This window comes from Syngnathoides biaculeatus, chromosome 2 (genome assembly GCF_019802595.1).
Source record: "Syngnathoides biaculeatus isolate LvHL_M chromosome 2, ASM1980259v1, whole genome shotgun sequence".
Classification (NCBI taxonomy): domain Eukaryota; kingdom Metazoa; phylum Chordata; class Actinopteri; order Syngnathiformes; family Syngnathidae; genus Syngnathoides; species Syngnathoides biaculeatus.
The window spans coordinates 7,365,353-7,391,234 of NC_084641.1; the positions used below are offsets into that span (position 1 = coordinate 7,365,353).

At 40.9% G+C, this 25,882-nt stretch overlaps 2 protein-coding genes across 4 annotated transcripts; one reads left to right on the forward strand and one right to left on the reverse strand.

The window, feature by feature from the left end:
• Positions 1 to 1,179: 1,179 nt before the first annotated feature.
• LOC133506055 (nuclear receptor subfamily 4 group A member 2-like) lies at positions 1,180 to 6,236 on the reverse strand. The gene is made up of 6 exons (XM_061829791.1): positions 5,409 to 6,236; positions 3,131 to 3,260; positions 2,858 to 3,015; positions 2,579 to 2,778; positions 2,102 to 2,280; positions 1,180 to 1,439 (listed from the first exon to the last, which is right to left on the reverse strand). The coding sequence occupies exons 1-6, from the start codon at positions 6,234 to 6,236 to the stop codon at positions 1,180 to 1,182; spliced, it is 1,755 nt and encodes a 584-aa protein (XP_061685775.1).
• A 1,892-nt stretch (positions 6,237 to 8,128) lies between these two features.
• Positions 8,129 to 25,626, forward strand: gpd2 (glycerol-3-phosphate dehydrogenase 2 (mitochondrial)). Of its 3 annotated transcripts, XM_061829822.1 has the most exons (18): positions 8,129 to 8,254; positions 9,446 to 9,552; positions 15,168 to 15,336; positions 15,407 to 15,531; positions 15,610 to 15,707; positions 16,693 to 16,856; positions 17,480 to 17,644; positions 17,715 to 17,859; positions 18,715 to 18,908; positions 18,982 to 19,116; positions 19,190 to 19,365; positions 19,948 to 20,079; positions 20,168 to 20,326; positions 20,551 to 20,663; positions 20,757 to 20,835; positions 20,914 to 21,012; positions 23,484 to 23,626; positions 24,141 to 25,626. In XM_061829822.1, the coding sequence occupies exons 2-17, from the start codon at positions 9,451 to 9,453 to the stop codon at positions 23,607 to 23,609; spliced, it is 2,181 nt and encodes a 726-aa protein (XP_061685806.1). In that variant the 5' UTR covers positions 8,129 to 8,254; positions 9,446 to 9,450; the 3' UTR covers positions 23,610 to 23,626; positions 24,141 to 25,626. The 3 variants fall into 3 exon arrangements, with proteins under 3 accessions (XP_061685806.1, XP_061685798.1, XP_061685815.1); XM_061829814.1 differs by having other exon boundaries at positions 23,484 to 25,622; XM_061829831.1 differs by lacking the exons at positions 8,129 to 8,254; positions 9,446 to 9,552 and adding an exon at positions 12,843 to 13,897 and having other exon boundaries at positions 23,484 to 25,621.
• The last annotated feature ends 256 nt before the right edge of the window (positions 25,627 to 25,882 follow it).

The following is a 25,882-nucleotide window of genomic DNA, read 5'->3' on the forward strand; positions in this document are numbered from 1 at the left end:
ATTGGTGCTCAATGGGTGCAGAGATGAAAGTGAGCACTCACAAAGTGATGAAATCATTTTTGATGTTACTTTGCGGCCACAAGCAGGCCTGAGGGCTGGGAGGAAGTACAGAAAAACTTGTTTTTGACAATCTTACGGAGTGGTGAGCGCTTCAGTTGAACACTACTACAACTACTATTACTACTACAAATATTACCTTTTGCTTACTTTAGTAGTACTGTCACAGAGTCTCTGTGTACATGTTCTGTAGATATGTATGTCAGACATTTCCTCCACCTGTGTATCACTATCCTCAGAATAATCTGTTGCCCATGACCCAGTACTTACTTTGATTTATTGCACTCTTCCAGCCGTGGTGTCATAAAAAGACACAATCAATGTGCAGACCAATTACTGTAAAACCAAAGGATTATTATCCTTTTCTCCACAAAAAAAAAAAACAAAACATGTTGTTTAAATAGGACATGTACCTGAAACATTAATCCGGAATGGTGCATGGATAATTTGTACAAATCAGAAGTTGGGACCTGGATCTTATCCAAGATGACATCGGCCAAAAGGAAGACATCACCCAAGACTGGTCGCCATGAATTTATACTCACATTTAGACTTCCATAAAAGTGGCGACAGAGACGCAAACTATTTGTGGGAGTGGATTGAGCCAATCCGTCGTCAGTGACATGTTGTCAGCAGTATACATTTTAAGATATGATTTGGATAATGTCTTTGATTTGAGCAATCCATTAAATCCACGGGTTCCTACTGAGCAGGGTCCAGCATGTCTGGTTGCACCACAGGACAAATGACTCTTTGCACATGGACGTCACCTTATTTCAGAGCTTCTACTGGTGATATAAACCTAAATAAATTAATGCAACAGGTGTCAAAGGTAATTTATTAATACATAACAAGACAATTACAAATATGAACTAATGAGGAGACTTTACAGATATGCACATTTATTTTTACCAGTCAAGAGAGAATTTTTACATTCAATCTTACTATTAAAATAAATGGAGGAAGTTGCATAAAAAATCACAATCAAATCGAAAGTTACATTTAACATTTAGAGATATATAAGATTAAAAAACACATTTTCTGTGCACAAAACCCCGCAGCCCCCACCCAAATCGTCAACGTAAACAGGAGAAACTGGTCTTGAACGTATCGCTGACGTCTTCAAAAGGGCAACGTGTCGAGGAATAACTTGTCTATTATAGCAGGTGGTGCCACCAGATCCTCCAGCTTTAAATAAAAAATCCTCTGCAGGCCTTGAATGCACAGAGTGCGAATTTCAGGAAGCTTTTCCACCAATCTGAACAAATGACTTGACCACGTGTTCAAGTCTCGGTCAGCGTATGTGCTGCCATCCTTTAAACATTTCACAATGCTGTTCTGGAGCTCGACCACCTTCCTCGGTTCCGTTAGTCCATGACGCTCTGTCCAGAAAGACACATTATACTGGAGGTTGCATTGTATCATTTTGATTATATGACATATACACAAATACGCAGAGCGAAAGAGGGGGGGTTAGAGAGAGAGAGAGAGAGAGAGAGAGAGAGAGAGAGAGAGAGAGAGAGAGAGAGAGAGAGAGAGAGAGAGAGAGAGAGAGAGCGAGAGCAACAGCTTATGCTTCTGCATTGTGCTTCTGGAAATATATAAAGTACAAAGATACATTTTGGTTTTGTATAAGAAATTCTCTCTTCACTGTTTAACCATTAATGTATCTTAGCCTACTCAGAGTAACCAGTATAGCTATGAAAGGATATCCCAGCTGATTTAAAGTGTTAGGTAGGGCACATTCACACATATTTTCCTTACTGTTAAAAAAAAACCACTTCCTGACATCCACTCAGCAGAGCAAAAACATACATCAGATGAAGACTCTCAATAACTTCCCCTAACAAACCAGGCTAAACTTTGCTCCTCCCCAAAATACAAGGATCTCTTATCCAGGGTTTTGTCTGTATTTTGTACCATCTTAGAGCATTACAAAAAGAATGTGAATTTGTGAATAGCAAATGGTGACCAGGTGGGACTTCACTCTATTCATGTCAAAGGCAGAAAATGTATTAAAGAAGTTATTTTTCAGGCTTCTCACCGGTGACCAAGGTGAGAGCACATATGCAGGAGAAGGTGGAGATGTCCAGATTCATCCTATGCAGGTTAGTGGAGAACTCAACAATGCTGTCAATCCACTCGCCGAAACCCCGCAGACATTGGAGGCGGTGCCACACAGAACCATCGCAGAATATCAGCTTGCCTTCATCGGGGTTAGATCTGAGACAAAAAGGTGCCCGTACATACATGTTCACGATAATCTATATTTAACATGTTCAGAGTGGCGTAGGCAAGTTGAAACCTAATCCAACTTTGAGGTGGGGTTAGGAGGTCTGGACTGATGACAATCAATGAGTGAGTGATTAATCTTGAATGGATGAATCTGGCTGTATGAACAATAGCGTTCTGAACCACAACATTACTATGTGCACGTTTCTTTCCGACAAGTGCGTTCTTAGAACTTTTACAGAACCTTGCTCCGAGGCCCTGACTCACTTGACACCTCTGTTCTGTTTACCTGTACGACAGACGTAACACAAAGAGCTCCAAGAACGCTGAGTAGAAAAGCAGGTCTTGGTCATGTTTGGGCAGAGAGACAAATCCCGGTATCTTCAGTGCCCATGTCCCAATCACCTCCATTGATCTGGTCAGAAGGTCGTAAAACTGACGCACGTGCTGAGCGTCATCTCCTGGGGGGCTTTCTGGACCTTCTTTGAACTCCACAAGGTCACAACAAGTAAGGAAATACGTGTCATTTGCAATGAAAGCGCCTTCTGCTATTAATAACGTTTCTTACTTTGGAGTAATCGAGCCGTGAGGGAGAAGGGTTGGACTCATTGTGGGCTTTGACGAGGGAGCTCAGCAGCGTGCTGACCAATGAGGACGAATCAAGAAAAGCTTTAGGTTTCGAGGGAAGGCGACCCCTGCGACCTTTTAGACTGTCTGTCCGCACCACTACATTGCATGAGAAAAAAACATTAAACAGATTCTGTAAAAAAACAAACAAACAAACGAAAAAAACAAATAGTGTCATGTTAAAAGAAGCTTGAAGGCAACATTCAAATGATACCTTCTTTGACCATCCCGACTGCAAGGCATTTCTGGAATCGACAGTATTGGCAGCGGTTCCTTCGGCGTTTGTCCACGGGGCAACTCTTGGCTGCCAAACACACATACTTGGCATTTTTCTGCACTGTGCGCTGGAAGAAGATTACAATAGCTTGTCAGTGCACAAAAGCGTGATTGTCAAAGACATGATGTGAAATGACTGAATGATCTTTGGGTAACAGTGAAACGTCACAAAATGCAGTCCCAGTGCATTGTGGTTGTTGTTGTAACTGCAGTTTGATGACAAGGTGAACAATGAAACACTAATCAGAAGTATTAGTGTCCAGCTGGTTCTGTCATGCTAAGACGCTTGTACATATGAAATATATTGTAAATAAAAAGAAAAGAAAAAAAGCCTCTTTGAAAATCATCAGCAGCTTTCTTGGTCCTGTGGGCTCCGAAACGTGCTAGAAGGTATTCGATGTGTAGACCTGCCAGTCTGGGTAAATACAGGGTCATGGACTTTCATAATTGAGGCAATTGTCCTGGGAATCTTTATCAAAGAGAGAAAAGGAAGGCTTCTTATTCACAGCACGTCAATGGCCATTGTCAAACAGGACATTTGGCCCCATAAACATTCTGGACAAGAGGTTAAAAGCAGGCATGTGTGGCAAAGTCCATCCATGCATTTTCAACTATGTATTCTGATTATTCCTATTCTTTATTCTTATTGTTATTCGGGTGAGCTGCAGCATTATGCCAGCTGACTCTTACTGCGGTGACATGGTGGAGCAGCTGTAGAGTATTGGCCCCACAATTCTCAGGGCTGAGGTTCAAATCCCAGCCACGCCTGTGTGGCGTTTACATGTTCTCCTCGTGCCTGCGTAGGTTTTTTTCCGGGCACTCCGGTTTCCTCCCACATCCCAAAAATTTGCATTAAATAGAGAGTCTAAATTGCCCCTAGGTGTTAGCGGTAGTGCGACTGTTGTCTGTCTCCCTGTGCCCTGAGATTGGGTGGCAACCAGTTTAGGGTGTGCCCTGCCTCCTGCCCAATGACAGCTGAGATTGGCTCCAGCACTCCCGTGACCCTCGTGAGGATAAGTGGCTCAGAAAATGGATAGATGGACCTTTACTGCAGGTGACGTACATATACCCTTGGCAGTCACAGTCAGTCACAGGGCACATATAACCTGGAAAGAACCCAGTAATGTGCAAACTCAACATAAAAGGGAAAATCCTTGGCCTGTGAGGTATCTGTGTTTTCAATTTTTTTTTTTTTTAAGCAGTCTACATCGCAGCCTGCTGTAGTCAGAGCCAAAGCAAATGTTATTAGTATTAGTGTGCCATATTTTTATTTCTTAGTTTCATTTTTATTTTTAAAAAAAGTAGGGCAGCAAGCAATTTTATAAAAAATGGGACTTGGCTGCAAATGGTCCTCCGGAATACAAGTGTGATAGGTTGGTTGTTTATATGTGCCATGTTATTGACCATTTCTGTGTCTGTACCGCCTCTTGCCCAAAGTCGACTGGGATAGGCAACAGAACACCTGCCGCGTAGTGAGGATAAGGGGCTCAGAGAATGAATTGGATGGTATTTGACTTAAAATCAAGACTCATGAATTGATGAGTAATAATATCTTTGGACTGGAACGGTGGATCAGACGGTAAAGCATTGGCCTCACAGTTCTGAGGTCCCGGGTTCAATCCCAGACCCACCTCTGTGGAGTTTGGATGTTCTCCCCAGGCCTGCATGGGTTTCCTCCAGGCATTCCAGTTTACTCCCACATCCCCAAAACATGCAACATTAATTGGACACTTTAAATCTCCCCTAGGTGTGATTATGAGCACAGCTGTTTGTCCCCATGTAATTAAAGAACAAAATTCTGCTTGATTTTTTCCAGTTTAAAAAAAATAGCAGCATGTTCATGTTAATTCAGCAGACATGTGCTGTTTAATTCACCATTTAAAAATGATAGCTTTTGGGAACTTTTAATATTTTCATACATGAAAATGTCCATGTATGGTGGTTACATTTTTAATATTCTTTACGACATAATTCTTGCAACCTAATTGGCATATTTTTCATCCCTATTCTTGATGGAAAGATTCGCTGCCCAGCAGCCCGATTCCCGGACACTGATTTTATTTGTGAATTTTTACAGTGCAACGATCCGAAGAAATCGTTATAAATCCCACGATGGTGCCGTAGGATCACAGGGGAGACGAGAAACAGCTGTGCGATATCGAACCACTAAAGGAACCTTTATTTTTTTTGGGAGGAAAATGTTCAAGGAAACCCACCTTGAAGAATCCTTTACAGCCCTCGCAGGTTCTCACTCCGTAGTGCTGGCAGGCTGCGTTGTCCCCGCAGACCGCACACAGCCCCTCCGCGCTCGGACGTCCTCGGCTCGGGGTGGACGTGGGAGGGCTGAGGTTGTTTATTAAGTGCTGACTGTGGGCGAGCTGGAGAGGGTGAAATCCTGCACACGACTGCTTTCCCAGTCCAGTACAGCAAAGAAGACCGCAAGACTCCAATGCTTGGTCCACGTTGGTGGACACGTGGAAAGCTCGGTCAAATTTCACTTGACTGCAGTTGGAAAAGTTTTGATTGCCCTCGTGCGTATGTTTCACGGAAAAGAGGGAGAACCTGGATAAGGCGTTTTTCCTCTGCGCCGCCACCAAATAGTCTTGGGGGAACAGAGAACCAGAGCTCTCCCACATTGCTGGTCCCGGCGGAGTTTGAAAGTTGGGCGTGATGTGCGCGCTGGAGGATGGAGACTGGTAATAGTAAACGGAACTCGTGGAGGAGAGCATATCGGATGGCTGCAGGTGTTGATGGTGCTGATTCAGTTGAAAACGTACGGGGCATCTCCGCACATCCTCCGTCTTGACGCGTGACAGCTCGCCGTGGGGCGGCATTTGAAAGAGACACTGAGTCTTCACATCGTAGCCACAGCTGTAGGCTTCAGCGCCCGATGCTGGAGCCGATATTTCACTGTTGGCGAGGTCCATGCTGAACTTGACAAACTCCGGGGTGAGGAAGTCACAGCCGCGCTCTCCGGCCGCGCTCTGACACGCCGGGCTGGCTCCTTGAGGAGAGCCGCTGCCCTGCGTCTGCACGCATGGCATGGTCACTGCAATCAGACAAGAAAGTGCGGGAGGGTTGGTGAAATGCATCCATATGCTTCCGCAGGCCACGAGCCATGGAAACGGAAAAGTTGGGTGATGTAGTACATTTGAAAAAAAAAAAAAAAGTGTCTGCTAAAATAACTTGCAGGAGACTCAATGGGACAAAATGGTGCAAATTTGAAGCAATACATTATAGTTATGTGCAATGTACCAGACACGAACGTGTAGATTTGTGATTCTTGTGGATATGTACCTGAAACATTAATCCGGAATGGTGGATGGATAATCCAGGATGTTGTGGAGCGATCATGAAGTCAATTGCTGGTTTCAAAGCAAAGGTGATGGGATGGCTGCAGCACGTCTCCCAAGCGTGCTTCAATGCTTTCTTCCAAGGGACGCCGACAATGTGCTTTTGTTGTGCCAAAACCATTACGCACATACAGAGGCGGTCTTCCCCCCCCCTCTCTCTCTCTCGGCCCTCGACCCTCACCACTTCCTATGTGTGCGTTCACCGAATTTAGCTCTTGATTAGCCAGTTATATACACCCACTTGAAGACGGTGTCGCATCTTGACGAAAACCTATTTCATCAAATTAAAAGGATATATCAAATTATACATTATTTTATAGTACACATTCTTAAACCATTTTGAATTATAATTGTTTTAGAGTTGCAGCTCATATTTAACCATTTGCCAAGTGGTTTTTAGCACATACCCCTAAGAGTTCTGAGGTCGGGATTTATATCAGTGCTCTGGCCTTCCTGCAATGTGAGACGATTGCATGTCGTCTTCACGCTTGTGTGGATATTCTGGTTTCCTCACATCTTCCCAAGACACGCAGAGCAGGTTCATTGAAGAATCAAAATCAGAGATTCTCGACAAGTCCCTGGCTTAGTCGAGTTCAGTTGTATTTAAAGTACAGCCAAACTCATTTTCATGTTTTGTTTCGAATATATTAAACATGTTCAAAGTTACTGATGGTGTAGTGGTACACAGATCTGACTTTCCTACATGCACAGTGGAGTCGTTATCTTCTGACTGGCGACCATTTCAGAGTGTAGTCCACCTTTTGTCCAAAGTTAGGTGGGATCAGCTCCAGCACCAGTGGTGACCAGTCCAGGTTGTGTCCTGCTTCTTGCACAAAGTCATCTAGAATAGGCTTCAGCACACCCATGTACAGCACATGTATCTTTTAAAGCGGTTATTCTTAATGTGTTGCACACAAAAGAATAATTGAATTAAATGTTGAAACTGCACGTCACAATGGTTTGGACAGCTCCAACCCCCATAGATGGAACAGCACATTTTAAAGTAGCTTCTTATTGACTTTAACATTTCCCATATTTGAACCGTTTATAGGGCAACCTTGTGTGACTTGTAAGTAATTATTATTTTTAATTAGGTTGAAGCGTTAAGCTTTTATGTGGGATAAATTTTAATTTCATAATTATATAGGCACAGTTTCCCCCCTATATTTATACATGGTAATCTTCACCTGTCTTTAATATTACAGTGGGTGAGTGGTTGAGGAATATAATTGAATTTAACAAAATGTATTATATATATTTTTTTACCATTTTTATGATGATTTTTTTCAAGCTTTTACAGAGCGCCAAACGTTTGAGAACCACTGCTTTGAAGTTAGAGATGTAATGTTCACATCGTATGGCATAGTACTGCAGTTTATAATTCTCTCCCTGCAAGATTCATGTGGCGACAGACGACAGCTGGTAGAACTTCTCTCTTTATTATTACCCTGAAAGACGTTTCGAGCGACTTGTGCAAGCCCGTTCTTCAATGATGTCACGTGAACTCTCGTCATCGGTCTTTAAAATATGATTGGTCGAAAACATGGCAATCGCGTATTCTGATTGGTGTTTCTTGAGGTCACTCAAGGGCGATCTACTTCCTCGTTGTAGCTGTCAAACTGAAGCAGGCTAGGACGACAACCGATGCAGCGGCCGCCGCCCCGCATCGCCCTGTGGGACTTTCTTTCAACCACAAATCAAGACTTCCTGTAAGTGGAAATTGACACGTTTCTCATACTTTTGTCACTCATAATATCACCTAATTTTCAACCTTTTTACACTTCATAAATCAAAAGTCATCGGATAGTTTGCGGCTCGTAACACCTGCTACTGTATACAGTAATACCTTCCGTATTGTGTGTGAACATTCAACGATTAAACAGAACGGACAAAACATGACCTGTTTTATTTTTAAATTATTGTTATGGTTATTTATATACTACGTTTTGATATATTGGTCACTGTTGAGTCCCCCCAAAGACCATATATGGTGGGCGTTTTACAACGAGATGTCGGCTCACGTGTAAGAGAGCTTTCATCTACCAAAGGGAAAAAAAAATAAATCATGTGGTTTTCATTAATGCCATGAGCCCCCCTCCGATGCTGACTCATAATGAGTGTGTTCGCTGGTGTACAAGGAGGGGGGCTGTCCCAGCATTTTTTTTCTTGCCATCTATCCGGCCTTCTCACTTCCACTTTAGTGTCTGAGAAGTGTGGATGAGTCTATCACTGCCTCTGTCTTCATTATTGGCATTTTTTTTTTTGCCATTAGCCCTCTCGAATGAGCTGTTTATATTGAATGTGTGGACTTGCACATGTGCTACAAGGGTCAGAAAAGGTGACAGAGGAAGGCTGGATATTAATTACAACACATTATAAATTATGCATAAATCTTACAGGGGACAGTTACCTCAAACTATTAAATCAGTATTTAAAATGATTGACAGCGCATATGACTTGAGAAGATCAATCATATTTGAAAAATGCTATGACGAGCAGGAAAAAAAATATATCTTGGTCAGGGGTCTCACTAGGGATGATTTTCAGAAATGTACTGCTCTACTCTCAATCGGCTCATTAAACTTAATGTAAATTATTTTAAAAAATGTTATTAGTATTATTAACTTAAACCACAATGCAGTGTTAAGTCTGTTGTCATGAGCAAAGGAGATCAAGTCATACATAATGTATAAAATCTGCATTTTCAATTTTGATGTCTGTTTAACAAATTAATACTTACAGTGCATTCAATGGCAAAATGCAAAGTTCAAACATAAAACACTGGCATTTTAAAATCTCGCCACTTCTTTGGACCCTCCTTATTCCACGTGATGTTGGCACACCTCCTCCATATGCTCCTTCATTCCGTCGAAGCCCAATTCATGTTGTTCTCTTTACAGTTAATATGGCGTTCAGGAAGGCCCTCAAACGGACAGCTTTTATAGGCAGTGGGGCGGTCGCCACTTTTTTCGGACTTTCACAGCTCATCGAATACAGGAAGAAGCAGGTGAGTTGCAAGCAAATGTTAAGTTTGTCCAGAGAACAGTCCTCCAGAGCATGTCCCGTCAGGAATTTGGAATTTATCTGATGCCTTTAGGATATACAGTATTTTCATGTGTTTGCAAGCTGCTGTACAGAAGCAGCACTCGCTTAAAATGTGGAGTTTCACTTTTTATAGAACTTCCTGTTTCTGCAGTGTGTTTACTCAGTATGTAATTACTAAAATAAAATGTAACTGTGTAACTTGTTCGTTGAGTCACTGAAGGTGTGGCTAAAGAAGGGTGGCTCTTTGCATGCAGGCCAGGTTCATGCAGGCTTATGTCACCAACTCACAAATAAATCACCTTGCACATCTTTTTCTTTTTACCTTCCTCAGAAATGCAGCAAAAACATAGTAATGTATTTACTTCTATTTGAAACCAGAAGTTTACAAACACTGTGTAACAAGTGTTTTTTCCTTCACTATCTGACATGAAATCAGACTAAACCTTTCCCGTTTTAGTTCAATTATTATTACCAAAGTTTTTTTGTAATTGGTAAATACTAGAGAAAAAAAAAGATTTATCAATATTCACAGAATTTTTCATTACTTTTTTCAAGGTTACAAGTTACAGACATGATATCAGTATTCGGTGCCATTGGCTTTAAACTGGGTGAAATACTTTGGCTGTCCTTCTACAAGCTACTCTCTCACAATAGTTGGCAGGAATTTTGGGCCATTCCTTCTAACAGAAATGATAAAACTGAAGGAAGTTTGTAGGCCGCCTTCCTCGCACATGGCTCTTCAATTGTGCCCATACATTTTCAATAGGCTTGATCTCAGGGCTTGGGGTTGGCCACTTCAAAATATTGACTTGGTTATCTTTTAGCCACTTTGTAACGGGTTTAGTAATATAATTCGGGTCGTTCTCCATTTGGAAGACCCTTTTGGAGCCAAGCTCTCACCTCCTGGGTGATGTTGCTTTAGTATTTCTACATGTTGGTTCATCGTTATGCCATCGTTTTTTTTTTTTTTTTTTTGTGCACCACCCCCACCTGCAATAAAAATAGTGCTGGCACACCCTTTTATTTCACAGCTAGGTTGATGTTCTAATCTTACTGTATGTAAATGTCTGACTTTGAAGAAGTTCTGGAAAATTGTCAAAAGTCCTTCTGTCATTATTTTCATAATTAGCAAAAAGAAAGAATGTGGGTAATCCCAAGGGACCTAAGACAGGAAATATTTAGCCTGATTTCATGTCAGACAGTGAGGGGGAAAAAGTGTGTGTTTTTACATAGCGTGTGTAAACCTCTGGTTTCAATTGAACATGTTGTGAAGTGTGAAGAACATTGTGCTCTTCTACTGGTTTTTGAACAATTCAATACAGTGGAACCTCGGGTTAGGAATGACTCAATTTCTGAAGACATTTGGTTATGCAGAGAAGAAAAACTTGATTTACAAACACATTCTCAAAACTGGCGTGAACATGCAGAAGGATAAGTTGTCTTTTTGTCTCACGCTGCATAACCATTATTGGCTCTATGCAGTGTCCATTCAATGAATGGGACAGTATCTTTTGTTGTTGTTGCTCCTAGTGACCCCTTTAGAATATCTACTTTGAAACGAAAAACTTCAAGCGATAGTTTTAGCATAGATGAGCAAAAGGATCTGTTGTGTTTCTTACTCTTTCTAACCATCATTGGCTTTGTGTGTTGCACATTCCAACTATAGTATTGCATCTACATTCTTTGGTCTTAATTAATTAGAGAAGTAAAATATGCTAGCGATAGTGGAATTAAAATGCAAAAAATAAAGAAGGTAGTCATAGCTTAAGACGAGGATGGTGTTCGTCTACAGTTTGAAGAAATCTAACATCGGTACTCTTGAAGGGCTGGTCCCAGCTAATCAGCATTAAGGCCTTTTCACATTGTACTTGCTTCGGGTGCAGCCATACCATATTTGGAAATGGTGACAGTAGGCTTTCCCCACAGTGAACCGGAATTCAGCAATATGTATTTGTCATTTTTGGAACAGAAAACTCTAACATATCTTATTTTAAGAAGGAGGTGATGCGGTAGCAAAAAAAAAAACAAAACAGGAAATGGGGATATCCCGGATTTCACAGCAGCTTGAAGTTTAAATGAATTTGTGACCTTTCGAGTTCCAGGAAGAGCACTTTGAAGTGTGTTTCAGGCTAAGCAAGGAGTTCTAAAACAGAGATATCTCGGTGTATCATTTTTCTATTGGCCTAAAGTTTGACATAGGTGGACACCACAGTTATTACTATTTAAAATACAACTCGGCCACAATCACACTTTGAAATGGTTCCGCCAGCTTCTCTCCCATTAGAGGAGACTAATGACCTCTGAGCTCCCGAATAAAACATTTTTTTATTCCAATGACACGACGTTGAGTGTCAGACGTCTTCTCCGTTGTTCTGACACTTGGGGCCACGTCAAAACGCACTGATGCCCCTCAGCACGAACACAATGAAAGGGAAAGTCGAGGGCATCAGACGCTTTTCCAAGTGCAGTGTAAAAAGGCCTTTACCGGCATTGCTTGAGGTGAAAGTCTTCTCCGAATCCCACTTCCTCTTCTTGCATTTTAACGAGCCATCATTCGATACTGGACCAAATAGCATTGTTCGCATTCACCATAGATAATGCTAAGACACGTTGCATCTGCTGTTTTGGGTCAGACCACATGCAATACTAAAAGGAAATGATATTGGTGATTTACTAGCAGAGACCACGGTTTCAATATTCTGCAGTATTTATTTGAACTGCACATGGATTAAAAATAAAACGTGATTTGGGCCCTAGAATGGATTCATTACATTTCCATTATTTTCAACAGGAAACATTACTCTTGCACCCCAAGGTTCCACTGTACATGCAATTATGTGTCATTTTCACCTTTCTCCATTAAACCCATTTCTACTTCATGAGGTCATCTTGTGCATGTATTTCTAAGATGCTGTCAAAGCAGCCTCATGTTGCATAAATAAACATGCGCTCCCTACCATGAAGCAGGACTGAGGAGTCATGGGCACATCCTTTGGTTCCTTGTGGATAGACAATGTTTGCTGCTTTAGTTTAAGTATTCAGCCTTGACGCTTTGGTTATCTTCATTGAGAGGGACAAGCACCTGTATTTCCTTTGACCTTTAACCTGACATAGACCTATACAGTATTTGAACACCTGCAAAGACACATACCAGCCTTTATTTAACTGTGCGTGCTAATGTGAACTTTGTTTGTGTCCTGTTACAATAATGTCTTCTCTTGCCTGTTGCTGCCCACTCAACCAAGAATGGATTGGTAAGCAAGAAGCCGATGTTGATGAAATATAATCATTTCCACAATAGTTTGTAATCATGCATGCCTCTAATCCCAGTAATTCTAATCCTCAGCATTTAGCTCTGTGGCGGTATTTTTTCCGTCTACATCATTACAGAGAGACAATGATTTCAGAAGCAAATTGCAAAAGCCTGCTCACATTTGCAAGTCAAATTCTGCATGTGCTCTCAAGCACCTTGATTCAATCATTAAGATAGAGGAAAAAAAAACAAGAATAAATATTTCATTAGAGGTGAAATGGCACGTCCTGGTGTCAGAGGGGGATTGTTGTTGTGATTATGACTTAAAATCTTTTGCTAATCAAATGCAGGATAAGAATGACTGCCATGATTTGTGTTGTGGGTTTTGCAAAGATAAGTAGCATGTTGCCGCAGGTTGTACCAGCTGACAACCCCCAACATCCCAGTGCATGGTCTGACTTTGAAACTAATGATATCAAGAATAAAGTGTGGCTTTTTAGAAGCACTTAACTTAAAAACCAAGCGACATCCTAAGCACACAATCACCATTTCGCAGCTATATTAATCCAATACTTCATAGTCATTGTCAAACATTTTCTGACATGCCCACACTCAGAGTAATAAAACATTTCACTCCACGTCTCCTGCACCCCAAACACCCACGCGCCAACAAATTGTAACAGAATGCTTTTAACGTTTACAAACAAAAAGATTAAACAATCATCTGCTCTGTATCTGTGTGGGTAGCTGTACATCTTATGAGTACATACCTGTAGAATTACGAAAAAGTATTGTAAGATATGGACTCCCAACTCATGTCCATTGACATATGATGAAATAATAGACACTTTCCTGTGGGACACATCGTTCATCAGTTGTAAACATTACAACAGTATAAAGATATTCTGTTTTGTTCTCATTATTTGATGTAATATTAATTCATTCATTTACTCATTTTCCATACTGCTTATCCACGCTCGGGTCATGGGCGTGCTGGAGCCTATACCAGTTCTCTTAGAGGGAGATGAAGGGTACACCTTGAACTGGTTGGCAGGTAATCGGAGAGCACATGTAAACAAACACATTCACATCTGCGGGCAAATTATCTCAAATCAACCTACCATGCATAGTTTGGGGATTTTTGTGGAAATCAGAGTACCTGGAGAAAATCCACGCAGGCATGGGGAGAACATGCAAACCCCACACAGGGAAGGCCGGATTTGACCCGGGTCTTCTTAACGTTGAGGCAGATGTCCATTGTGCCACCTACAATAATTAAAAAAATAATAATAATTTAGATATTGTGTGTGTTACTAAACCATCATTTTATTTTCTAATGAAGAAAAGTTTCAAACGTATTTGTGCAGCCATTTTTTTATGTGCAATCATAATTCCATGATGACAAATGAATTAGAAAAGACAAACAAAAGAGAAGCTTTATTCTTTCTTTTACACATATATTTTGAAGCACATTTACAACTACAAAACGAAATGGCACGGTTAACCATGTTAGCGGTCTTACGTACACGGTTAACTTTTATATGAGCTTCTAGTGGTTGTCATCATCATGATGCTCCTCATAGTGGTAAAAGATCAGAATATTATGCTGTAGGTAACCCAGTAAAAGTAAAATGAGTTGTTGTCACGTCAACGTTAACTTAACGGGGTTTGTTGTAAGTGGATGGGGGGAATATTGACCCTGACTGCAGCTGGGACGGGTTGGAGTCTCCAATAAAGGCAGTAAAAGTCACTACTTGTTATATTCATGAAAAATGGTCTGAAAAGCCTGAAAGACCACTAAACAAGATAATCCTTTAATAAGATAATGCCTGAATAAAATGCAGGAATACGAAATACAGTGATACCTTTAACATATGGGCATAATTCTTTGAACTGGTGTCCTCATTTTGTATTTGCGTGCCTGACTCTTTGAACCATTCATTAAAATGGGAAAAAATGCCTCATCGCTTTTAGTTCTTTTCTATCGAATATCACTGACATATCTGAAGCTTGTTCATAATCAAATATTGTCTTACAACAGAAAGCAAAAAAAAAAAAAAATCAACCAAGCAACAGCTCAATTGGAATTACATGCCTCCCTGTCATTTACTCACGTAGTACATATCAAGATCAAGTCACTGGAAAACATAGAAATTCACTTCTAATTTAGGTGTTTGTAGTGTGTTTGTAATGTTTCTTTAACCTCAACCAAAGTATTGCAGTAATTTTGACATTTCCAACCATAAATACAAATAAACAGTCCCTTTGACCTGAAAACAGCAGACTGTGGGATAATTGCATGCATGTGTCCACATCACATCCAGGCTCGGCTAGCTCACGTGGCAGCGGAAGCAGATCTGAGGGCTCCCTTTGCAGACGAGCTTCCCTTGAGGGAGACCCAGCTCGCCACGCTGAAAAACAGAGAATTTGACGTCCTGATAATTGGAGGCGGAGCCACGGGTGTAGGATGTGCCTTAGATGCTGTCACACGCAGTAAGGCCTCTCTGGTCATCTAGCGCTACGTTTGAGTGTTTATATTGAGCATTGTTCTTTGTCCTTTTAGACCTTAACACTGCTCTTGTTGAGAGGAATGATTTCTCTTCTGGGACGAGCAGCCGCAGCACCAAGCTCATCCATGGTGGGGTCCGCTACCTTCAAAAGGCCATCATGAAACTGGACTATGAGCAGGTTTCAAATTCAGCTTCTTGTCACTTTTCTCCCTCCTTGTTCAGTTTCTTGATTTTTTTTTTTTTTCTCCTGCAACAGTACATGATGGTGAAAGAGGCCCTCCACGAGCGAGCCAATCTCCTAGAGATTGCGCCTCATCTGTCAGCGCCACTTCCCATAATGCTTCCTGTTTACAAGTACGTCATAACCCAGGGAAGTTTACAGAAAAATGGCAAATGTGATTTTGGACATTTTTTTTCGACAGTGCCAACTTTGGAGGCTAAAAGAAAAACAATTAAAAATAGCTCAGAAAAGTGAAAAGCTTTGAAAATGATATACTGAAAAATATTCTCCATTACATTGCCTTATTGTTTGTTGTTGTGGGTTACATTAATGATTCATTGAGAAGGCGTTATTTCTTGTGCTAGCCTAAAAACCACAAGCTCCTCGGGTTAAAGATTTTAACATGAAAAAAAACTGACAGTTAAGGTGTATTTTTTCAGTGTTCATCATTAGGGTTAGGGATCACATCATTTGCAAAGCGTTGGCAAGGTACGACAGCCTTATCTACAGTAAATAATACATACAAAAAGGTAACTCAATGTACATTACATAAATAAATGTAAAACATTTAAAATTGGTTGAAAAGCAAATGCAAAGCATTTAAAAACAAAGTACAGAAATAAAAAGAAGCTTAATAAAACTCAAAAGTATATACAGTGCAAGTAAAAGATTACAACAAAGATTTTCAAGTGCTTTAAAAGACAACAATAACAAGTATGGGAAGATGATATTCAGATGATAATATTTTTTCATCTGATTTAAAATCATTCAGAGAAGCATTGATCTGATAGTGTATTCAGTGATTATTATTTCTTCTTCATATCAACACTATTGAAGTTAATAAAAGAGGGGAACTAATCTGGCCAAATTTATCAGGGATATCCTTCAGCTCTCCACCTCCCTGAAGAGCATAAACATTTCATAGACATTTTCTCTATAGCTTCATAAAATGACTGAAAACCCCAAACTTGTGGCTGGCGACCAGTTCTGTGGGTGCACATGTGGGTCAAATTCTACATAAAATCCCATTGGGAGCCACTTCTACCAGCAATTTCTAGGTCATTTTTGTATAAAGATGTGATTCATGTCATCTCAGCGCTGTTTTTACCTGTTTCCAAGATGGTGGCAGCTTCCATATTATTGGGCGGGCATAAAGATGTACGACCTGGTGGCTGGAATCCAGTGTTTAAAGAGCAGTTATGTCCTCAGTAAGACCAAAGCCCTGGAGCTCTTTCCCATGCTGAAGAAAGACAAGCTGGTGGGAGCCATCGTCTATTATGATGGTCAGTCAGACATTTCCTTGTTGATTCTTCACTTTATTTTTTTTTAAATACTTGTAGAGCAGCTGAGTCTCCTGACCTTTGTCTCTTCCACTGGGATGTATTCATACTGCATAGTGACAAATGCAATGACAGACATTTCAAGGAAATTTAATGTTGCAATGAAAACATAGAAAAGGCCTGGAGTTGAGAATGAAAACAATGTCTGCTTGTTTGCTGCAGGCTGAGAAATCCTGCAAAGCATCGTGCATACATTTGTTCTACATTCTGCCCGCTTCTTCTGCTGCAAAGCACCAGGAGTGGGGGATGTAGTGCAACGAGTGCATCTTTTTTTTTCCTCAATTTATGCCATCTGCTACAATCACGCTTGTGACATTTCTAAATCTGACCTTCTCTGTGGTGGTGTGGAGCTGCAGAGGAGCACCCCATTTGGTCGGACTATCGAAGCAACAAATGTCTCTTGACTGTCTTAGTCTTTGTAGACAACCAATGTGCATGTTTATTACATTTATTTAGCTTAGTGATATATTTAGAGTCCAACTTTCGTCTACATTCAATAATATATTCATAGTTGTTTAGGGTGAAAAGCCCACACCCTCGTCCAACTTTCCTCTGTCACCCCACAGGGCAGCACAATGATGCCCGTATGAACTTGGCCATCGGCCTCACCGCTGCCCGCTATGGTGCTGCCATGGCAAACTACACTGAGGTGGTTCACCTCCTCAAGAAAAAGGACCCGCTTACCGGCATTGACAAGGTGTATGGGGCACGCTGCCGGGATGTGCTCACAGGTGCGAAAAGATGGCTACATATAAGGAAACCTTTTCTGCTTTTGATCACATGACAACAAATCCCTTAAAGGAGAGGAATTCGATGTCAAAGCCAAATGTGTGATCAACGCCACGGGGCCGTTCACAGACTCAATCAGGAAGATGGATAGCCAGGAAACTGAAAACATTTGCCAGCCCAGTGCCGGCGTGCACATTGTCATCCCTGGCTATTACAGGTGTGTTTCTCGTTATGCACAGTGTAATAGATATAACAGTTTTTCAGCTCATCTCGCTGTTATTTCTGCACTTCAGCACAGTGATCTGTGTTTTGAAAGGATGTAGAAGGATCAAAATTGTGTTCCTAGGTAAATTTGCGATAAATAAATAGATAAATAAAAATTACAGTCCAGAGAGGAGACACTGTTTCCTCTTTCTCTATCATTGCCCTTAAATGTACATTGGGCTAAAGGACACAGTGGAACAACATAAAACCTTAGAAAAGTCCTACAAAATTAATGTTCCATGAAGAAAAATAGATGTAATCTAAGGAAGAATTAAAAACAGACATAAGATTAAGATGTTGCATGTTGATAAGGCATAAATCCTAATTACGCTACAGTAATATTGGTTCAATGAATATACGGTAAACCCCATATGTAAAGTGTATTAAACTGTTTATGAATAATGTTAATGCATATTATTGCAAATTGGAAGTCCTATTTGAAAAATGTGAAAAACAAGTTGAGAGGCATAAATATTCAAAGTGTATGCCAGTATACATAATATTGCTTGTATGTACAGTAATATGTTCCGTGTCCAAAAGTGTTTTTTCTCACACACACTTGGGAGTCGTTATATACATGATGAATGCCATCAAAAGATTATCGAAACAATTGTTTCAAACAATGAAGCTGAATAAGGTAGCAGGCAGCAGTTCGGAGATTCAAAGTTCACCAAAACTTGTTGAGCAAAACACGAGAGAGCATGAGCCCTTTGAACTGCACCAGAAAGGCCAAACATCTTGATCCCCTTTCTCTGAATCACTAGAAAATAGGATTATTTTATCATATTAATTTTTTGGGGGAACACAGCCCTGACAACATGGGCCTGCTAGATCCCGCCACCAGCGACGGCCGCGTCATTTTCTTCTTGCCTTGGGAGAAGATGACCATTGCTGGAACCACAGACACCCCCACCAATGTGACTGCCCACCCCATCCCTGGGGAGGACGACATCAACTTCATTCTGAGGGAGGTCCGCAATTATCTCAGCCCTGACGTTGAAGGTAGAAGTGACGGCTTGGTCAGTGGCGAGAGACTATCAAATAAAATTTATATTGTAGATTTTGTATCCTGCAGTGAGACGAGGTGACGTGTTGGCAGCATGGAGTGGAATCCGTCCGCTGGTGACTGATCCCAACTCCAAAGACACTCAGTCCATCTGCCGTAACCACATTGTCAGCATCAGTGACAGTGGATTGGTCACCATTGCAGGTCAGCTCGTCTTTGTGACTTTGTTGATCAGTTCATTTGGCCTATTCTATTACAGCGCCAATTGTGTGCACAGGTGGCAAGTGGACCACTTATAGATCCATGGCTGAAGAAACTCTGGATGCTGCCATTAAAACACATGCCCTCCCAGCTGAAAAATGCAAGACAGTGGGCCTGATGCTGGAGGGTTCCAAAGGCTGGACGCCTACGCTTTACATCCGTCTGGTGCAAGACTACGGCTTGGAGCAAGAAGTAGGACACATTTTTTTGTCCTGGAGTTGATTACAGATGCTGGTGTGGTGCCAATCTGCCGCTATAAAATTTTCCGACCGTTTCAATCGCTTCCATTTAGTTGTAACAGGGAACTCCACCTATACACCTCAACAGTATTAGACAGAACGTCTCGGTGAGAAGCCAAAAGACTTGACACATGAAACGGGTATATGCTGAACTGTTTGCATTAAGTCCACCAGGTCCAAGGAGTCACATCAGTTACATGCAACATTTCGCCACTACCCTCGCATTAAATTCAATGGACAATTGTTACAATAGGGAAAAATGCTTCTTCATTTCACTTATCGGTACTCCTTATTAAAGGCAGCTCACAGCCAGGGCTAAATATTTTTAAAAGGTTACTGCTGATATTTGGACAGTGTTTGCCCTTTTGCATGATGGGCAAGCCAACCATCTGAATAGCAAAAAGCTCATATGTATTCTGTAAACGTGACCCCTCAATAACACGGTGCCAAAGAAATCCATCATTCTTCCTTGCAACTGTGTGACTTCAGACAAGGTAAATTAAATTAACAAACTGGACCTTTTGAATGTTCTTAGGTTGCGCAGCATCTGGCCTCTACGTACGGAGGGAAGGCATACGATGTGGCAAAGATGGCGCTAGTCACAGGGCAAAGATGGCCAATAGTTGGGAAAAGGCTGGTGTCTGAGTTTCCATACATTGAGGCTGAGGTGAAGTGTGATGATGTGCTAATGTTTGCCTTTTCATCACTCTCTCGCCCCAGAAGCCCTAATGAAAAGAGCATATCGTCTCTTGCAGGTACTGTATGCCATTAAGGAGTACGCATGCACTGCCATTGATCTCATTGCCAGGCGAACACGATTGGGCTTCTTGAACGTACAGGCGGCCGACGAGGCCCTCCCACGCATTGTGCAGATTATGGCCAAGGAGTTGGGCTGGAGCCAGGAGCGCAAGACGGTACAAAAACCAGGAGGAAATAAATTTTAGTCCCCATTGGGGTGTTCTAGCATAACACAATAGGGAAGTCCACGCCCATCATCCTCTTTGGAGGCTTTTATACGCATGTGTAAACTGAGCCTTTATCATCAACCGAAGACGGAAAGTCATTGAGCGGTGGGGAAGAAAAAAAAAATCCAAGAGTAGCTGTGGTTGTGTTAATGTAGCACTTCATTCTAATCTAGGCTGAGCTGGAAGCAGCCAAAAGGTTCTTGTACCATGAGATGGGCTACCGATCTCGCTCTGAGCAGTTGACCAAGACATCCGAAATGACCCTGGATAACCAGGAAGTAGCCAGGTAGAAATACCCAGTGTCCAAAATTTTGTCATAAAAACTGTCTCTGACTCAGACATAGAGAAGTAATGTTGTCAGTTTTAATGTGGTTGGCAGGTATAAGAAGCGCTTTCATAAGTTTGACAAAGAGAGCAAAGGATTCATCACGACAGTTGATGTTCAACAAGTCCTGGATGTGAGTTCCCATTTCCCTGATTGTCATACTACTCTTCTTCACTCTTACTGATTCTAACAAATGGTCTTCTCTCTACAGAGTATCAATGTCCACATTGATGAGAATGCCCTCCATGAAATTCTTAATGAGGTTGACGTCAACAAGAACGGACAAATTGAAATCGATGAATTCCTACAGGTATGTAATGGTCAGTGATTGTACTTGCAGGGGTTCCTATGTTCATTTTCCCTTATGCCTGGATCAGACTATAACATTATTTTGACCTTTAACAACTCCACTATGTCAGTCTACAGCCATAAAATCTTACCATATCTTGGTCAGACTGTGGTAACACTACACATGTTTTCCGATACTACTGTATCCCATCATTTATGATCACTGCGCTTTGTCTTGTCAAATCAAAGATTGAAGCGAAACCATGACCGGAAAACGTGTCTCCTTTCACCGCAAATGGATACAACCTTTAGCATGACTACAACAAGTTGTTGTTGCGGCAATGTTGGGAAAAATCAACAAAAATGGGAAAAACATTTAGTGTCACATAGTGCTTGTGAGATAACGATTTTATGCTATCCATAAGGACTGCATGAGGTGTTTGTGTACTTTTAACATGATATAGCTCGCAAGCAGGCAACAAACCATGTAACCAAGCAAGCTACTGTCAGTAATAATGTTGGAATGTAAAACATTTTGGGGTTCTGTTGAATCATGCTCTAAAGCTTCGTTAATGTTGACAACTTTGACAATTTTGATAACATCAAGTGCGGGAGGCGACGCGCCGGTCACAATACACAATTCTACTGATTGACATCAAGGTCTACTCTCGGAGAGTTCTTGTTAATATGTCACACTACATGGAAGACACACAAGAAAAATGCTCTTTTCATTTCGATGTCTTAGGGCTATCGTATCATGGCCAAATCGTTGTTCTCACACTCCAAGAAATTTTGTCATTCCCAACAAAATACATCAGGCGCGATCTGAGAAATCGTCTGCTAATCTTGCTAATCAGCCCAATATCAGGGATAACATCCTGTAGTCTGGGCATTAACTGTTGTAATCCATAATTTCTATGAAAATTCTTCTACACAGCAAAAGAGCAGACAAAAGACAGAAAAGGTGGTTGTCCATCTGAGACGTGCACACAACAAGTGTGAACTCTCCTCAACTAAATGAAGCTAATTAGGATGGAGAATGTGCGACGGGTCTAATGAGGGCAGAGCTCCGGTCTCTGTCTGTAGCTAAATGACTTTCTCACTTGGCGGCTAGTTGAGAAAAGAATGTCATGGCGAGGCTGCATGATGACAGTTAGGGCTTTTGTCTTCATTAGTGTGAGCCAATCATGAGCGCATATCCGGTCAGACTGTCCAGGTGACAGCAGCATTTATAGTAGTGTGGCCCTTTTTGGGAAAAAGCTGTTTTGTGTAACTTTTGTCCTTAATTGCCAATGTTTGTTTTTGCTCATGTGTCCATCCTCCTCGTGGCTGATTTAGAGACTACAAACAGGTAGCGTATGCAAAGTACTGGTGAACAGTAAATAACTCTGAAATACAATCCTTATTTAACTTTTAACTCTGGTGTCGAAATATAGCCGGAGGGGACAAAATGTTTCAAGGATGTTTTAAAGCTGCACTGGGCCTGGTGTCAAAAATAAAGCTCACAAGAAAACTAAAAAGGGGCCAACGAACAGAGTTGGACTAAAGAGACACAGGCAACAGTCACAGCTGATCTTAAGAAATGTTTACAAGTACTTTTACATGTCACCCTTTGGTCCTTTTCAACTGACATGATTGTGTGTGAAAAGAGTTATTGAGCTTGGGTGCAAATGGAAATCAACCTAGCCGAGACCACCAAAAACACTTTGCAGCCCTTCTCTCATGGTTTGGTTAAGATAAGAAAGGAATCTCAAAGACGAAGTCCAATCTCAAAGCACAGCAATGACTTAATGAGCAATCATTTCCAGTCTGTGGCACTTTTAGTATTTATTCAACCCAAACAAGTCAATGCAGCTCTGTTTACTCTTGGATTTCACATAGTTCTTCCAAATGTTTAGAGATGCTTTTGCCAAGCTGCCATGTTATGAGTGGAAAAACCTCGCTTGTGAGTGTTATTATGTAGACGACCCTAATTTTGACATTGAAATTTAGCAAACAGAATACAGAATAACTCCCTCTCTGACACATTTTTGGAACTACACCTCTTAGTAAAGATTTCTTATTCTTTTTCTTTTGGCTTGTCCCATTAGGGGTCGCCAAAGCGTGTCATCTTTTTCCATCGAAGCCCATCTCGTGCATCCGCCTCTCCAACACCCACTGACCTCATTTCCTTTATGGTTCTTTAATTTCACACTTTGAAATGGAGTTGGCAGGCACTCCACACTGCCAAGTATTTTTATTGATTGACTGGTTAAGACAAAACGGGCAATGCAGGCATACGAGGCATGTTTGAGACATTCTTAAACCATCGCATCCAACCCAGTTCAGCTTTAACACACCAAGAAAATCATCAAAGTCATCAGGTGTTGGGTTCAGTGAAGCACGTGAAGGTGGTCGGACCGCTCTCATATGCACCGCGGATCGATCGGGTAGCTTCTCTTCTTGTCACCTGTGTACGCTCATTCTCTTCACTATGTGTCCTGTGTCACTCAGTTGATGAGCGCTGTCAAGAAGGGCCAAGTGTCCGACAGTCGCCTGGCCATCTTGATGAAGTCGGCCGAGGAAACACTGGATAAGAGGGGCCCTGTGACGGTGGACCGGAGCGGGGGCGGTGTCTGAGCCCAGCCTTTCAGAAGGTCTCCTTTGAACAACCTCATTTGAATGACAATGCAATCAGGGAGGCGATGGCGGGAATTTGGCCAAATCAAAAGCAAATTGGCGTCGTTCCTGAGTGTGTTTTGGGTGAAATAGAATCCAATGATTGAGGTTTGTTTTCCTGAGCGGCCTGTTCATCTGCATGTTGATTGATTCTCAACATCGGGTGCCGCCAATGTTCCAGAGTGCAGTTATTATATCGAATCTTATGGGATCTTTTTTTTTTTTATCAAACATTTCTACCTTTATAGCGCTTTTACAACTCAACACTGATTGTTGTTTAAATACTGTTCATTTAATTGAAATGTAATCTTGTGCTCTATTTTAAAAGTCAGCAATCTCTTTACGAGGGTAGAACGTTTGATTTCATGATAAGTGGAAAAGAGACAGGCAAAGAAGCTGATAATGATATTGATCATGTTCTGCCAAACTAAACAAAAGACATTGTAGAGCTGCAGGTTTCGTGATGTTTCTAAACTCCGCCTTACTGTCCAGGCACTAACTTGTACAAGCACTTCAACACTTAACTGCAGCCAATTTTGTGCAAGAGAGACTTCAAGTCCATCCAGCAAACTGAAGGGGTACAACTTGGTCAACATCCAACTCCTACTGACACTGATGTTTACAGGTTTTGAGCTTTAGCTTTACTGTTTCTGCATTTCGAAATTATTTATAGCTTTTTTTTTTTAACCGCAGACATTTACTGAGTTACAATTAACATTTGCCCCTATTATAAAACAAGGTTGAAAAGGGATTATATATTTTTATTGTTTACTGAAATGCATGTTCATATTTTCCAAGTATTGTCACGTGAACTTTAGTTTATTTTTTGAAGTGGCATTTGTATTTGTGTTAAATGAGATTTGAGGAATGCTGTGTTAATGCTACACATGAGATTCCAAATTATAATGTGTCCAAGCACACCCAATGATCAGATTTACTAAAGAATGAATGTGTGACAAAGGCACTGATGGATTCTGCCATGTCATTGTACTACTTTTACGAGGGCAAGACTCAACTTCATGGAGTTGTTGATATGTCAAGTTTTGAGAAATCAACTGCAGAAGCTGCCATTTGGCTTTAATCTACATTTCTCGATATGTATCCCACTGGCCTCAAACGCTCATGTCAGCACGTGCTTTGTGTAACCCCTCCCACCAAGCACCTGTGTGTTTTGGGTGTGTCGTCACTTTGAGTTTGTGGTCCATATTTTCACACTAAAGATTGTCAAACTGCCAATGTTGCCTGTCAACAATCGCAAAATGTGCATCCCGATCTCTGATTGTCTCCTTTTGGATGATATTACAGCTTTATCTGGGCTCAAAGAGAATCATGTTCCCTGTTCTTTTTCCCCCACGTCTACTGTAAGAGTCCCTTTTTTGAGTCAGTAGGAGACAACACCATTATCTAATTAAATGTAACTTGTTGCTTGAAAAGATTCTTTTATTTATTATTTTTTTTTTGGGGGGGGGTCATCTGCTATCTAACATCACACCCACTGGGCACCAGCTGACAGGGTGTCCGTCATGAGAACATGATAACATGTAACTTTATTTTTAGAAGGCAAAATGCTAATATAAAAAGGTTTATTAAATCTATTGCAATTTTTGATGAAAGAAGCTTGTCAAAACATTTGTTTCACTATAGTGTGTATAATGTGGTAATAACCAATCTTTTTACAATAATGATCACCAACTATACACAGTAAAATATGTTGACTTTAAAAAATATTCTCTTTATGAAAACCTTTACTTTATTTTATTTTTTATTATTATAAATTATTATTTTTTATTTCTTTTATTATATTTTATTATTTTTATAAAATAGTCACTTGAAATTTAGTCTGGAAGTGCAGTAATCAAATTAAAGATAATGATGATATTGTAAAAACATAGAGCATGTGTTTGAAGATACACACATTAGACATGGCGCCTTGCATTGTGGTGGACCTTACGTGCACATTTACAAATGCTGTTGTCTGAATAACGTGCTTTTAAAGGAGGACTTTGTCCAAAATTCACATGAACAATAAACCCTCCAATCAGAAGTAATGTTATTATTATTATTACAATTTTTTTCGACATTAATTGAATAAAAAATTTAAAATAAAGAACATTTTTGAAATCCAAGCAAAATCTGGACATGTGCCAGCTTTGACAGCCGGACCCGGAAGAAACATCCTTGACCTTGACATCACCAGTGCTTAGTATTACAGAAAACCATTTTGTCACTGTGTA

Coding starts and splice junctions, on each gene's coding strand:
- LOC133506055 (XM_061829791.1), bottom strand. CDS start 6,236: ATGCCATGCGTGCAGACGCAGGGCAGCGGCTCTCCTCAAGGAGCCAGC. Junction 3,016..3,130: donor AGTCGGGATGGTCAAAGAAG/GTATCATTTGAA, acceptor CATGCAATGTAG/TGGTGCGGACAGACAGTCTA. Junction 1,440..2,101: donor TGCTCTCACCTTGGTCACCG/GTGAGAAGCCTG, acceptor CTTTCTGGACAG/AGCGTCATGGACTAACGGAA.
- gpd2 (XM_061829822.1), top strand. CDS start 9,451: ATGGCGTTCAGGAAGGCCCTCAAACGGACAGCTTTTATAGGCAGTGGG. Junction 15,708..16,692: donor ATAATGCTTCCTGTTTACAA/GTACGTCATAAC, acceptor CCTGTTTCCAAG/ATGGTGGCAGCTTCCATATT. Junction 17,860..18,714: donor GTCATCCCTGGCTATTACAG/GTGTGTTTCTCG, acceptor GGGGGAACACAG/CCCTGACAACATGGGCCTGC.